This window comes from Pinus tabuliformis, chromosome 9, assembly GCF_031772625.1.
Source record: "Pinus tabuliformis cultivar Carrire ecotype Pingquan chromosome 9, CPIR1, whole genome shotgun sequence".
NCBI classification, from domain to species: domain Eukaryota; kingdom Viridiplantae; phylum Streptophyta; class Pinopsida; order Pinales; family Pinaceae; genus Pinus; species Pinus tabuliformis.
In genome coordinates, this window is record NC_142307.1 from 1,312,299,345 (window position 1) to 1,312,314,098 (window position 14,754).

The 14,754-nt window shown below is 40.6% G+C and overlaps 1 protein-coding gene across 1 annotated transcript in view; it reads right to left on the reverse strand.

Annotated features, from left to right (window-relative positions):
• The window catches only part of LOC149153361 (uncharacterized), a 305,256-nt gene that overhangs the window by 119,697 nt on the left and 170,805 nt on the right, over positions 1-14,754 (reverse strand). Inside the window, exons 6-7 of the mRNA XM_089439507.1 lie at positions 10,842-10,909; positions 10,682-10,733 (exon numbers count right to left, since the gene is read on the reverse strand). Coding sequence (XP_089295633.1) covers positions 10,682-10,733; positions 10,842-10,909 — 120 coding nt within the window. The remainder of the gene's footprint in view (positions 1-10,681; positions 10,734-10,841; positions 10,910-14,754) is intronic.

The window sequence follows — 14,754 nt, forward strand, 5'->3', positions numbered from 1 at the left end:
TGCATTCTTCAATGGTTCTATTCTTCCTTTTTGCTACTCCATTATGTTTGGGGTTGTAGGGAACAATGAGCTCCCTCTTAATACCTGCTTCTTTACAATATGAAATAAGTTCTTTTGAAGTGTATTCACCTCCATTGTTGGATCTCAAAATCTTTATCTTTCTTTCGATTAAGGTCTCAACTTCGGATCTAAATTCCTTGAACTTTTCAAATACTTCGTCCTTTGTCTTGAGAAGATAGAGCCATGTCTTTCTAGAGTGATCATCAATGAAGGTCACATAGTAAAGATGGCCTCCAAGAGATTTATTAGACATGGGCCCACAAACATCAGAATGAATGAGGTCTAATATCTCCTTAGACCTTGTGTCATTAATTGTAAAAGGTTTCCTAGTGTTCTTTCCCAAAGCACATCCCTTGCATACTCCTTCATGGTCTTCCTTGATGTTGGGGATGCCCTTTACCATTTGACTTAGAGAGAGTATTATCTTGTAATGAATATGCCCATATCTTCTATGTCAAAGTTTGATTGGATTGATCTCCACGTGTATAAGCGCTTGAGGAGATGGAGTTATAACTCTATATAGTGTTCCTTCACAAATTCCAATAACCTTTGCCTTTTTAGTACTTGAATCCTTTCCCCAAACCAAAGCTTTACCATCGACAAAAGCGACCCTAACTCCTTTATCTTCTAAACAAGAAATGGAAAGTAAATTATTTTTCAAACCTGGGACATAGAGGATGTTGTTGAGGTGTAGCTTTGCTCCACTTTCTAGCTTCAATGATGTATATCCAAGGCCTTTGACTGCATAGCTATTGTTGTCTTCTAGCTCCACTACATGTGATGATGATTCTCTTGATAGAGTATGAACTTGTCCACTTTATCCCATCATGTGTCTTGAGGCTCCACTATCAATAATCCATGTATTGTCATCATCAAGTGTACCTGTAAGTGCAACCAAGAATCCTTCACTCTTGACTCTCCTAGATAGATTGTAGATGATCCTTCCAACCCAGCTTCTTGCAATTTTCATAATATTGAGTCCCATCTTCAAATAATTTGCCATTAAGGGACTGACCTTTTCTTCCAAGATTGCTTTTGTTGAAATTTGGTACCGGAGGACAGGTGGTTCCCTAAGGCTTTGATCTTTGGCCTAGAGAAAAGTGTCCAAAAGAATTTAATTTTTCTCCTAAAGTGACTTTATAATTTTTATAAAGTCAAATCTAATTTAAAAGTAACTTTAAGTGATAAAGTTACTAAAGTCTAATTTTAAAGTGACTTTAATAAAGTCAATGTAAAATTAGAAAGGAAAAGTGACTTTGGAAATAAATGACTAAGTGGGTCTATATTAAAGTGGGGTGAATTAAAAAAATAGAAAGTGAGATTTAAATGAGCATTTAATCTCAGCCCTAGATCTCAATCTATTTCAGCCATTGGATTTAGGGATCACCCAAAAGTCACTTACGGTTAGATTAAAGGAGGAAAAGGTCATTCATTCTTTCATGAGCAGATTGAGAGAAGGAGAGCAAGAGAGCAAGGGAGATTTTTGGACAGTGAGGAGAAGGAGTTTCAGCAAGTAGGAGTTTCAGCAAGTCCGTACGTCGGAGTTTCAGCAAGTCGGAGTTTCAGCAAGTCCGTACAGCGTAGTTTCAGCAAGGCGGATTTTCAGCAAGTCTGAGTTTTAGCAAGTCTGTACAGTAGAGTTTCAGCAAGTCCGTACAGCTGAGTTTCAGCAAGTCGAGGGCAGAAATTCGTACCGCTGTATTGCTACTTTTTCGAGGAGGCCATACAGCATTTATTGATGTTCTGTTTTGCTGTTTGCAAGTTTTCCCAGTTGGCTGTGAGGCACGGAAAACGAGATAAGTTGTAAAATTTGCTTGCTGATTTTTTTGTTGAATATTTCTCACTGTAAAAAGCATTTTTCAGAAATAAGAAAGAGCTCTCGAACTGGTTTTCCCCAAGAGTTGTAGGGGGCTTTTCTAGGGTCACCTTGACAAAAAATCACTTTGTTTAAATGTGTTGAATGACTATTTGTATGTGCTGATATTTATTTCTGCATTTTCCAGCATTCTGTAATTTTTCCAGAATTTGTGTTTTTAGCAAAATTTATTTTCCAGTTGTTGAATGTATGGATATGGGAATGGGCATTTAACTATTTTGGAGAAATAAGGTGAAACTAAAAACCGGGGTGGGAAATGAGAAATTTTTACATGGTATCAGAGCTTGAGTGTTGAAGTGCAGTTTGGGACAGCAATGAAGAAAATTACAGCCTGCTGATTTTTCACAAACAACAGTTTTATCTTTACTACAGTAGTGCTATTTTTCAGTTTTAGGACATCAAGATGTCATTGGGATTGAGGGTGGAGGATAGGTTGGATGGGCATAGCAATTACAGCGTTTGGAAGGAGAGAATGCAGAGTATCTTTGAGGAGGCAGAAGTCTGGGACATCATGTTGCATACCACACATAACCCTGTTGTTGTGCCTACTGATGCCACTCAGTTGGCTGAGTATAATAAAAGGAACAACAAGGGTAAGACACTGATTCTAGACGGAGTCAAAGACCATTGCATTCTTCATGTGAGAGGAAAGAGAAATGCCCATGAGATGTGGACAGCATTGTCCAATCTCTACCAGAGTACCAATGAGAACCGGAAAATGGTCCTGAAGGAGAAGCTGAAGACTATTAAGATGGGTAATTATAGTGCAGTTGGATATCTCACAAAGATTACTAATGTGAGAAATGAGTTGGCAGCAGTTGGAGAGGTCATTCCACCCACTGAGTTGGTGTGGATTGCAGTGAATGGCCTCCCCCGTTCATGGATGAACTTTGCTGATGTGGTTTGTGCACATGAGACCCTTCCCACATGGGAGAGGTTTTGGGATGATTGCATTCAGATAGAGATCAGGAAAGGTCAGCTTGGGGCAACCAAGCCAGTTGAGCAGGATGAGGATGTAGCACTGTTGGCAGGAGGCAAGAAAGGCAAAGGGAAAAAGCAGGCTTCCACAAGCAATGGTGGGGGCAAAGGCAAAGGTAAAGGTAAACAGGATAACACACAGAAGGACTATTCTAAGTTGAAGTGTTGGAATTGTCAAAAAATGGGACACTATGCAGTTGTGTGTTCGGAGAAGAAGAAGAAGGGGAAGAACCAGAGCGTGGCAGCTTCAGCAGAGGTTGAGGACTTTGTAGTTCGTTTTGACCGGGAGTTTGGGTTCACTACGTATGAGTCCTCTAGTGCAGGATCACCTGCCACACAGGTTCAGAGGGAGCATGCTTTTCCCTTGATTAGCGGAGCATCTTCGGGTATCTGGTATGTGGATGGTGGGGCTTCACGTAACATGACAGGAGTCCGTGAGTACTTCTCAGAGCTTTCAGAGAGTGGCACTAATATAGAGGTAGTACTCGGTGATGACAGAGTTGTTAGAGCAGTCGGGGTGGGGACACTGACATTTTAAAGGGAGTCCAAACCTCCCTTGAAGGTGTCAGATGTTCTTTATGTGCCAGGGATGAGGAAGAACCTCATATCCGTCTCAGCTTTGGAGGACAGAGGATATGAGGTATTGTTCAGAGGAGGACAGGTGTTGATGTATCCCAGGGGCACTCTAGCTGATTCAGTTAGAGTGATAGGTGTACGCCATGCAAATGTGTACAAGTTTGCATTCCAGCCCCTTTTGGCATTGAGCAGTAGTACCGACAGCAGAGCTAGCAGTTCTGAGCTATGTGAGATTTGGCACCGCAGGATGGGGCTTATGTATCATGGAGCCTTGAGGACATTGCGGGAGATCACTACAGGTGTGCCAGATTTCAGTACTGATCACTTTGATACTTGCAGAGGATGTGCGATGGGCAAGTTTGCCAAATCCCCTTTTCCCAACAGTGACAGCAGAGCCACTGGGATACTTGATTTGATTCATTCCGATGTGAGCGGTCGGATGTCTCATGTTTCCTTGAGTGGATATGAGTACTATGTTTTATTCATTGATGATCACTCCAGAAGGACCTGGATTTATTTCTTGAAGACCAGGAGTGAGGTCTTCAAGCGGTTTCAGGAGTTTAGAGCTCTTGTGGAGACACGGACAGGTCAGAAGATCAAGTCCCTGAGGTTGGACAATGGGGGAGAGTACACCCTTGGAGAGTTTGTTAACTATTGTGCGGAGGTAGGCATTAGGAGGGAGTTCACTGTTCCTTACAACCCCCAGTAGAACGGGGTTGCAGAGAGAAAGAACAGATCCATTGTAGGGGTTGCCAAAGCCATGTTACATGATCAGGGGTTGCCATTGTTCTTGTGGGAAGAGGCCTGCAACACAGCTGTTTATTTGCAGAACAGGAGTCCGCATCATGCCTTGGGGCACATGACTCCGGAGGAGGCTTTTTCTGGGAAGAAGCATGATATTGGTCATCTTCATATCTTTGGATGCATTACATACTCCTACATACCCAAGGAGAAGAGGACCAAACTAGAGCCCACTGCAGAGAAGGGTATCTTTGTGGGCTACAGTGAGACCTCAAAGGCCTTTCGGATTTACATTCATGCACAGAGGAAAGTTGTTGTCAGACGGGATGTGAAGTTCGAGGAGGACAGGGCCTTTAGGAGATCACGGGAGTTAGAGTATCTAGATCAGCCAGACCCTCAGCAGCAGTTGAGTCAATCGCAGGGATCCAGAGGGCGGGGATCAGGAGGATCCGGAGGTACATCTATGAGGATGTCAGGTCCGTCAGTGAGCAGTGGCTCGCCGAGCCAGAGGGGTGGTGCTCCGGGCAGCATGCAGAGCAGTTCACTAGGGAGTCCACTGATGGACAATTCACACGGTACCTCAGCTTCTACAGGTTCAGATGCAGGCAGGAGGACAGCAGACAGACAGTCAGGAGTTCAGGCTCCTCATGATGATGGGGAGGAGGAGTTTCACTCTCCTATGGGAGAAGTGCACTCAGGGAAGAGGAAGCCTAAGTGGCTTCAGGACACCTTGAGAGATGCCACATCTGTCGCTGAGCCTAAGAGGCCAGTCAGAGAGAGTAGACCACCTGAGAGGTTTTGTAGCTATATGGCAATGGTTACCAGCATCCTTGACTTTGAGCCTTCTAGCTATGAGGAGGCAGCTAGCCAACAGGTCTGGAGAGAGGCCATGCAGGAAGAGTATTCTTCTATCATGAAGAATGATGTTTGGGAGTGGTGCCGAGGCCTGAGGGCAAATCCGTGGTTACTTCCAGATGGCTTTACAAGGTAAAGCATGCTGCAGATGGCAGCATTGAGAAATTCAAAGCGAGGTTTGTGGCTAGAGGGTTCTCCCAGGTAGAGAGACTTGATTATGAGGAGACCTTTGCTCTCGTGGCTTGATATACTTCGATCCGCTCCATTATATCGATAGCAGCAGAGATGGGTTGGAAGATCCACCAGATGGATGTGAAGACTACATTTCTCAATGGCTTCATACAGGAGGAGGTGTACATTGAGCAGCCACAGGGCTTTGAGGTGCATGGGAAGGAGTCCCATGTGTGCAGACTGAAGAAGGCCCTTTATGGCCTGAAGCAAGCTCCCAGAGCTTGGTACTCCAGGATAGATACATACTTGCAAGGGATGGGTTTCACAAAGAGTGAGGCAGATCCGAACTTTTACTTTATTGTGATTGGTGAGGAGCCTCTCATTCTGGTGCTGTATGTGGATGACTTGATCATTACAGGTGCAGAGAGACTCATAGAGCACTGCAAGAGAGATCTTGCGGTGGAGTTTGAGATGAAAGACATCGGCTTGATGCATTACTTTTTGGGTTTGGAGGTGTGGCAGGAGGAGGGGCATTTCTTCCTGGGGAAGGGGAAGTATATTGTGGACATCCTTGGCAAATTCCACATGGAGGATTGTAAACCCATGTCGACACCGATGATCACCAACTGGAAGAAGCTTCATGCTTCGGATTCCAAGTTGGTGGATCCCACATTGTACAGGCAGCTGATTGGTTCCTTGATGTATTTGGTCAACACTAGACCAGATATTTGTTTTGCAGTCAACACGATGAGTCAGTTTATGTGTGAGCCTAGGAAGGTTCACTGGGTGGCTGCAAAACACATTTTGCGGTACTTGCAGGGGACAATGGATTATGGTCTGGACTACATGCACGGGGATGGAGTGAGATTGGCAGGTTATACTGATTCTGATTGGGCACGCTGTGCTTCTGATAGGAAGAGCACTTCAGGGCATTGTTTTGGGTTGGGTTTAGCAGTAGTGTCATGGTTCAGTCGGAAGCAGCAGTCAGTAGCATTGAGTTCAGCGAAAGCAGAGTATATGGCAGCCAGTCTAGCTAGTTGTGAGGCCATCTGGCTTCGCAAGATGTTGTTTGGCTTATTTGGTCAGCCATTGAAACCTTCAGTGATTTACTGTGATAATCAGAGTTGCATTAAACTCACGGAGAATCCAGTATTTCATGACAGGTCAAAGCATATCGGGATCAAATATCATTTCATCAGAGACTGTGTTCAGAAGGGTGCTGTGAAGCTTGAGTATATTCCCACTGATGAGCAGGTTGCAGATATTCTTACCACGGGGCAAGCATGACTACTTCAGAGACAAGATGGGTGTGGTGAGGAACACCTTCCTCGGTAAGAGGGAGTGTTGAAATTTGGTACCGGAGGACAGGTGGTTCCCTAAGGCTTTGATCTTTGGCCTAGGGAAAAGTGTCCAAAAGAATTTAATTTTTCTCCTAAAGTGACTTTATAATTTTTATAAAGTCAAATCTAATTTAAAAGTGACTTTAAGTGATAAAGTTATTAAAGTCTAATTTTAAAGTGACTTTAATAAAGTCAATATAAAATTAGAAAGGAAAAGTGACTTTGGAAATAAATGACTAAGTGGGTCTTTATTAAAGTGGGGTGAATTAAAAAAATAGAAAGTGAGATCTAAATGAGCATTTAATCTCAGCCCTAGATCTCAATCTATTTCAGCAATTGGATTTAGGGATCACTCAAAAGTCACTAAAGGAGGAAAAGGTCATTCATTCTTTAATGAGCAGATTGAGAGAAGGAGAGCAAGAGAGCAAGGGAGATTTCTGGACAGTGAGGAGAAGGAGTTTCAGCAAGTCCGTACAACGGAGTTTCAGCAACTCGGAGTTTCAGCGAGGCGGAGTTTCAGCAAGTCCGTACAGTGGAGTTTCAGCAAGTCCATACAGCGGCGTTTCAACAAGTCCGTACAGCTGAGTTTCAGCAAGTCGAGGGCAGAAATTTGTACAGCTGTACTGCTACTTTTTCGAGGAGGCCGTACAACATTTATTGCTATTTTGTTTCGCTGTTTGCAAGTTTTCCCAGTTGGCTATGAGGCACGAAAAATGAGATAAGTTGTAAAATTTGCTTGCTGATTTTTTCGCTGAATATTTCTCACTGTAAAAAGCATTTTTCAGAAATAAGAAAGAGCTCTCGAATTGGTTTTCCCTAAGAGTTGTAGGGGGTTTTTCCAGGGTCACCTTGACCAAAAATCACTGTGTTTAAATGTGTTGAATCACTGTTTGTATGTGCTGATATTTATTTCTGCATTTTTCAGCATTCTGTAATTTTTCCAGAATTTGTGTTTTCAGCAAAATTTATTTTCCAATTGTTGAATGTATGGATATGGAAATGGGCATTTAACTATTTTGGAGAAATAAGGTGAAACTGAAAACCGGGGTGGGAAATGAGAAATTTTTATAGCGTTTCCTTCCTTCAATTGATAGCCAACAAAGTGATCTTCAACTAGTCCTTCTTTCACCTTAGCTTTGATACCCTGCTGAGAAATCAATGCTTATATGAATTAGGGTTTGCTTCCTCCTTGATAATTACTTGTTATTTATGTTGGCTTCTTTTACTTCAATGTTAGATTGTCTTTCATAAAGCAATTACCAAATTAAATGTATATGAAGACCACAAGAACAAGAGACACAAGATGTAGGCACTCAGCCAGGGCAAAACCCCTCCAAGGGGAAACCCAATCCAACTCTTCCACTAGTAGATTCAAATCAAGATGAGACAATCCAAGACCTTTTAGACCTAGACAAAGACCTCCAATCACAAAATCTCCACGTGTCAGCTTCACAGTTGGAGCTTCAATCAGAATTTCGAGCCCCAACTTCAAAATCAGACTTGCATTTGACTCAGAAATTTCGGCCCCAGCGTCAGTCTAGTAACTTTACACGTGTAAGATAGAGATGCCCAAAAACTCTATTTTTGTCTTCCACAACTTCTTCCTTCTTTCTCCTCAACTTCACTCTTATTTTCTGCTTCTTTCTCTTGGAGATCGAATTTGTTGAGCGTGTGCTCCAAATGAGTCAAGTTGCCTCTCTATATATACTCCTTTTGTTGGGTCGAATCGCCCTAATCCAGGCCAACTTCATGAGGACAAGGCCAACTTGGTGTGGAGGTGACAAATGACTCTTTTGACTTGAAAATAATTCTTTTTACATGATACAAAAGCCCAAGAAGGATCTAACAAAAATGGCAATGACTCTAATGACTCATGACAAAACCTAAAAGCCTTCAATGGAGGCTTTGACTTAGTAAATAAATAAAAGAGCATGAAACTCATGCTTCAAAATAATTTTTCTTTTACAATAAATTTATTTTCTCTTTCTTTTCACCAAATACAATTATAAAGACTGACACTAGTTACATTCTTCAACATCTAGAAAAGGGGTTCCACCAAGATAATGTTGAATTTTCTACAATGATGAACAATAGAAACCAATCTTCTGATATGATAATTACTTCTAATGATCTTCAATTAATTCTTTTTATGCCACTAATATCATTAAGCAATTATACATATAAAATCTCAACAGTAATGTAGCGAAAGCGGTAGAAACAATAAAGATCATAAAGAGACAACCATGCATAATAGAGACAACAAATTTTCTCTGGGAAACCAAAACTTGGGAGAAAACCCAACAACTCTTCTTCTAGGAGAAATTTTCTTCAGCAAGGTTTACAAATCCAAATTGTCTAGAAATTTGTGCAAAAAATCCAAGTCCAAACTTTAGCCAAATTCATCCTTTATTTTATCCCACGTGTAGCTAATATAAAAGAGAGATGATGATGAGTGATAAAATGGTGTCACATCATGTATATATACAAGTCAAATGGGTGCATATACCCCAAGGGACACACCCTTTCATGGTGGGACTGACTTGTCCCTTTTAAGCCTACATGAAATCCAAAAATAAAATTTATTTTATTTTAATGTCGATAATTTTTTCTAGGCTGACTTAGGAGGCCTCTTGGCATGCGAGAATACCTCCCAATGCTACACAAAAATCAACAAATAATTCAATGAATTTCAAAGTCAAGTCACATTGACTTTAAGAAATAACATTAGAACAATACAAAGCTTAAGGATTAGAGTTATTGGGGCTCTCCTTTTTCATTCTTTTATTTTTGATATTTTCCATATTGGAACACAAGAGCATGCATGCACATTAGCAAACACGAACTAGGCAGACATAACGACTTAAGGCAATGACTTGTATAGGCTTGTTTTGGTCAAACACCAATTAGACTCAATTGAGTCAAGTTGACTCACAGACTCCAATAACACTATTAGACACATTCCCAAAGCAAAATATACTTTGAGTTCTACCATCTAGTCTACCCAAAGTACTATTATTTTATGAAATTGCAATATGTAAACAATTTGCTTGCAGTATTTAGGGCTCTATTTTTTTCCCCTTTGAGAAATTCATCCCCAAGGAACCCCCAAGCACTTCCCCTCGTTATGATGATGGTAGCCAGTGCAATGTGGGCTACATAGACTATTGTAAGCTGACACAACAAGACATCAAGTGAATCCCACATACCCAAAAATAGCCAACCTGGGGACTTGACGTCGAGACCTCCTGCTTGCTATTCAGAGCTCTCAACCACTCAAATGAGCCCACTAGGACATTTAGGGCTCTAGCTTATAAATATAGATTGTCATTTAATGCTTAAACTTACAATTTTGTTACTTTGAGTTCCACTATCTAGTCTAACCATTGTGCTATCATTTTAAGAAATTGCAATATGTGAACTTCTATTTTCAATGTTTAGGGCTCTAATGTATAAATATGCACAATACTTTAATGTTTGACTTACAGTTTGTTTTCCTATTTAAACGGGTATATGCCCATTTTGATGTCTAAATAATGGATTTGTCATGAAATATCGCTGACTAGTTATTTTTATCAAATTTTCAGTATTTTAATATTTCCCAATTTGTCAAGTTGTTTCAACTTCTTTTTTATTTTTTTAAATGCTTCATATATTTACTTCAGAGAAGAAATACCTTTTGATGACATGAAAGCTACTTGGATGTGAAATATGCCATGATAATCACTTTTTTTGGCAGCAGATTAGTGATCATAATTTCAATTGTATCCTATGGAAGCATCAGAAATGGTAGACTCAATTAACATCATGAGATTGGGTAGATAAAAGGCCAGTAATTATAGTATTGCAGCAGAAGTATATTTGCAGTTTAACCATGTATAACTAATAGTTTCCAACACATTCTTGTCTTCTCTGCCTTAGTCTTGCACCCTCATAACTAAATAATAGTATATACAAGTACAGAACACCTTGCACAAAGTGGAACATGGACAAGAAGCATGCCTAATTTTGAGTAGAAGCATGACAATTCTAATTAAATATAGCATATATCTTGTCAATGAACATGAATTGCATAGAAAAGTCAAACCTGTAGGCGTGATAGAAGGGCATTGTGAAGTACTTTGTTCTCCACTACATATCTGCAAAACCAAATTATGGCATCAACCAAGGGAATATCTAAAGCATTTCCTAAGCCAAGGAAACAAAAAAATGAAATGAAAAAATATTCATAAGAAAGGCATGTTTACCCCAACACTGACTTCCCTACATCCCTAGCATTGTACCGAGTATAGCCCCAACCAGTGTAGTCCCACACCTACAAAGAGATGAATCTTCAGTTAGAGAACAATATTAAAAATCATTTAGGAATTCTATTCTTTCCATTTAAAATCATTTATTTTATGGTTTTTGAGTGCGGGAAACAAAGCTTGAGGATTCATATGCCTTCATTAGGATAAAATAATCAGGCCAGTTAAAATTGCAATCTAAAGAAGTTGGAATTTCCTCCCTTCAAAATTGATTGAACTAAAATAGTATCCTCGACAAATCCTACCATCTGAAAACCAAAGGAAATAATTACACTAACAATTTACTGTCATAAGAAAAATCAACTAAAACAAGCAACAAGTAAGAATTAGACAGAGTGAACGGAAGATGTGCAGAAAAATTCATATGAAACAAGCTACTTGTTGGGAGGTAGCACGCTAGGAGGCTGTAAAAGAAAATTTGTCTCACCAGATCCCCATGAAGGTTGTCCATCTAATGTTACCTCAAACTGCCAAAACAATATGTAGGGGTTACCTAAAAAAAGTAAAGGAAGAAGATAGGCACACTAAGAATCATAGTTGCACAAGAGTACAACCCTGGGCCTTGGGGACCCATCCCTCTTCATGCTATATGCTGCCTGCAGATAAGCTATTATTGACATGTTGAGTGCTCTACACCTCTTAGACTTTAGTATTTCCACTGCTCAACCCATTTACCTTTTGTGACCGATCTATTGCCCATTAACCCAGATAAAAGTATCTATATAGGATAAATAAATATATATTGAATAAATGTATGCAAGAATTGATATGATGAGAATTACAAATGAGAGCACCATATATATGCATAGGTGGGAGTGCCCCTTCATAGAGAGTCAACTCATGTCCCTTGAGACACATTCTTTCATTTGTTGAAGAATGTAACTAGTGTCGGTCTTCATAATTGCATTTGTAATAAGAAAGAAAAAGAAATTTTTATTGTAAAAGTAATTGACTCATTAAAGCATGGGTTTCATGCTTGGGTCAACAGTCAATAGGTCAAAGCACCCATTGTGTGCTCTAGGATTCTTGTATTAAGTCAAAGTCAAAATGATTATGTAAAAGACCCTTCTTGGGGCTCATTGTGTCAAAGAAAGGAAAAAATTTAAAATTTTAATGTCAAAAATTAAGTCTTATTCTTCCTCCATCAAGTCAGCCTTGTCTCCCTGCAAGTCGGCCTCTTCAACAGTCAAGTCAACCTTATGAATAGACACATCCACTTTGCAAAGACCATATATATAGGAGCATTCAACATTGTGAAGTAGCACCGGACTGTCATCCATATTTGATCTGCAATTTCAATAAAAAAAAGGAGTTCGTAAGAGATGTAAAAGAAAGTTTGATAAGAATTGCAGGACTGAAGTTTGCCAAGATGAATTGCAGGACTGAAGCTTGTCAAAAGGATTGCAAGACCGAAGTTCCTTGCTAATATGATTGCAGGAACCGAAAGTACAAGAAGACAGAGAGGGTCGAGTATCTTGAAGAGCTATTTGATGTTGACATATGAAGAAATGAACTAGTAGATGATTTATCTCTTGAAAGGTTAACTTGATGGATGGAGGGTGTTCTTAGTCTAGGTCAAAACGGTCTTGGTCATATCAACTTGATTTGAATCTACTAGTGGAAGAGTTTGACTAGGTTTTCCCCTTCATAAGGGTTTTGCCCTGGCTAAGTGCCTACATCTGGTGTTCATTGTGTATGATCTTCATGTTTTTGCCATTTATTTGATGATGAGAACACTAATATATTCAATATAAGACAAATATAATATCACAAGTAAATGTCAAGTAAGAGAAATCAAGAATAAATTGCTTCCCTAATGGATTTCTGTTAAATTATGGTATGTTCTATGCTTATAACAGTTTACTTCTTTTTCTTATTATATTCCACCGATTAGCAATCACATGTACATAAAGTAAAGTGCAGATAGAACATTAAACAATCGACAGAAAACAAGCCAAGACAAGAGACACAAGATGTGGCGGCTAGCCAGGGACAAACCCCACAATGTGTGGGGAAACCCTTTGATCAAATCTTCTTTTATCTTCAATAATTCAGCAGAGAGAAATAGTACAATAAATCTGATTCATATCAGCAGTAACAAACCCTAGATCAGTAGCATCAGCATTAGCGGCTTCATTATCAAACTAGGGCAGACCATATCTCACAAACCGACAGTCGGATTGACTTCATTCCACCACCAAAAGTTTCGGCTTCCAGAGGAGGTTCAGATGAACCTACAGCGCAATTCAGATGGGGAGATTTTCTAGGCCATGCAAGTCAATCTTTACTTCTGCAGTTGCAGCTTCAGTTTCAGCAGTTTCCGGCTTCAAACTAGGGCAGTCGATATCTTGCAAACCATTCATCGGATTGACTTCATTCCACCACCAAAAGTTTCGGCTTTCAAAGGAGGTTCAGATGAACCTACAGTGCAGTTCCAAAGAGGAGATCTTCTAGGCCACGCAAGTCAATCGTTACTTCTGCAGTTGCAGCTTCAAATTCAACAGCTTCCGGCTTCACATGTGTGTGAGAGAGAGACCCATTTCAGCGCAGTAGAGAAGAGACTCATATCTGCGCAGTAGAGAGAGAGAGATGTGATGAGATGAGTGAGTCCAAATGAGGAAAAGTCCTCTTATATTTATACACAACGTTGGTGGGTGAATAGATGCGACTGTTGGGCTTCTGAGCCTACATGAGTTGTAGGTCGGCTTGATAATAATTCCATAATCAAAATAAATTCATATCTCCATGAATACTTATCGGAATTGGATGATCTTTATATCAATCCTACACCTCTCGACGAGAGGAATCTAATAAAAATATTATTAGCCATGAATAAGATGACCCACATGAAGTTTTGCCCTGGTTGCCAATTTTAACACTCCCTCTCAACCATGGAGAACTTCATCTGCAATCTGTCTATCGGTCGTTACTATTCATCCATCAAATGCACTGCCTTGTACAGCCTGACCCTTGCCCTGCTCTGCTCTATTTTGCCTGTTCTGCTTTGTCTTGTTCTGCCCTGCACTTATCTGTACTGTTTTGTTCTGTTCTGCTCTGCTCTTGCATTGTTCTGTTCTACTCTGCTTTTGTTCGAATTATGAAGAAGAAGAAATGATCGAGGATGTATCATACTGACTCAAAATCAGTATCAGAGTATGTACCACTGGTCCCAGACCAGTCTCAACCAACCCAAAGTCAGCGTCATAGTGAGTACAACTCCAATGGTCCCAGACCAATATCATCCTCCACTGACTCAAAGTCAGTCTCAGAGTATGTACCACTGATCCCAGACTAGTCTCAACCGACCCGAAGTTAGCGTCATAGTATGGTACAACTCCTACCACTGGTCCCAGACCAGTATCATTGATCCCAGATCAATGGAGGTCATCCTAGCGTAGGGAGTACGGTAGTTACAACGATGCGTCCATCGGTACTACTATGGTCCCTAACTTCATTTCCCTGCTCATTGATCAGATGAGAGGTACTTCCCATGAGTCCCAGACTGCATGGGTAGGATGCCTCGACAGGAGAACTAATCAATCCTGTCCTCACAGGAGAACACATCAATCCTGCTACAATTGCCATGGAGAACACATCAATCCAGGCCTCACAGGAGAACACATCAATCCTGCTACAATTGCCATGGAGAACACATCAATCCAGGCCTCACAGGAGAACACATCAATCCTGCTACAATGTCGCCACGGGGTGTACATGTATACCACCAGGGGATAGTGAATAATCCTGTGGTCATATGTTGCTCCAAGAAGCACCCCGCACCCCCCCGGAGTTCTCATAGCTCAATGCATCATACATGACCCTCATTGGAGGGTCTTTGAACAACTCCAAGTTG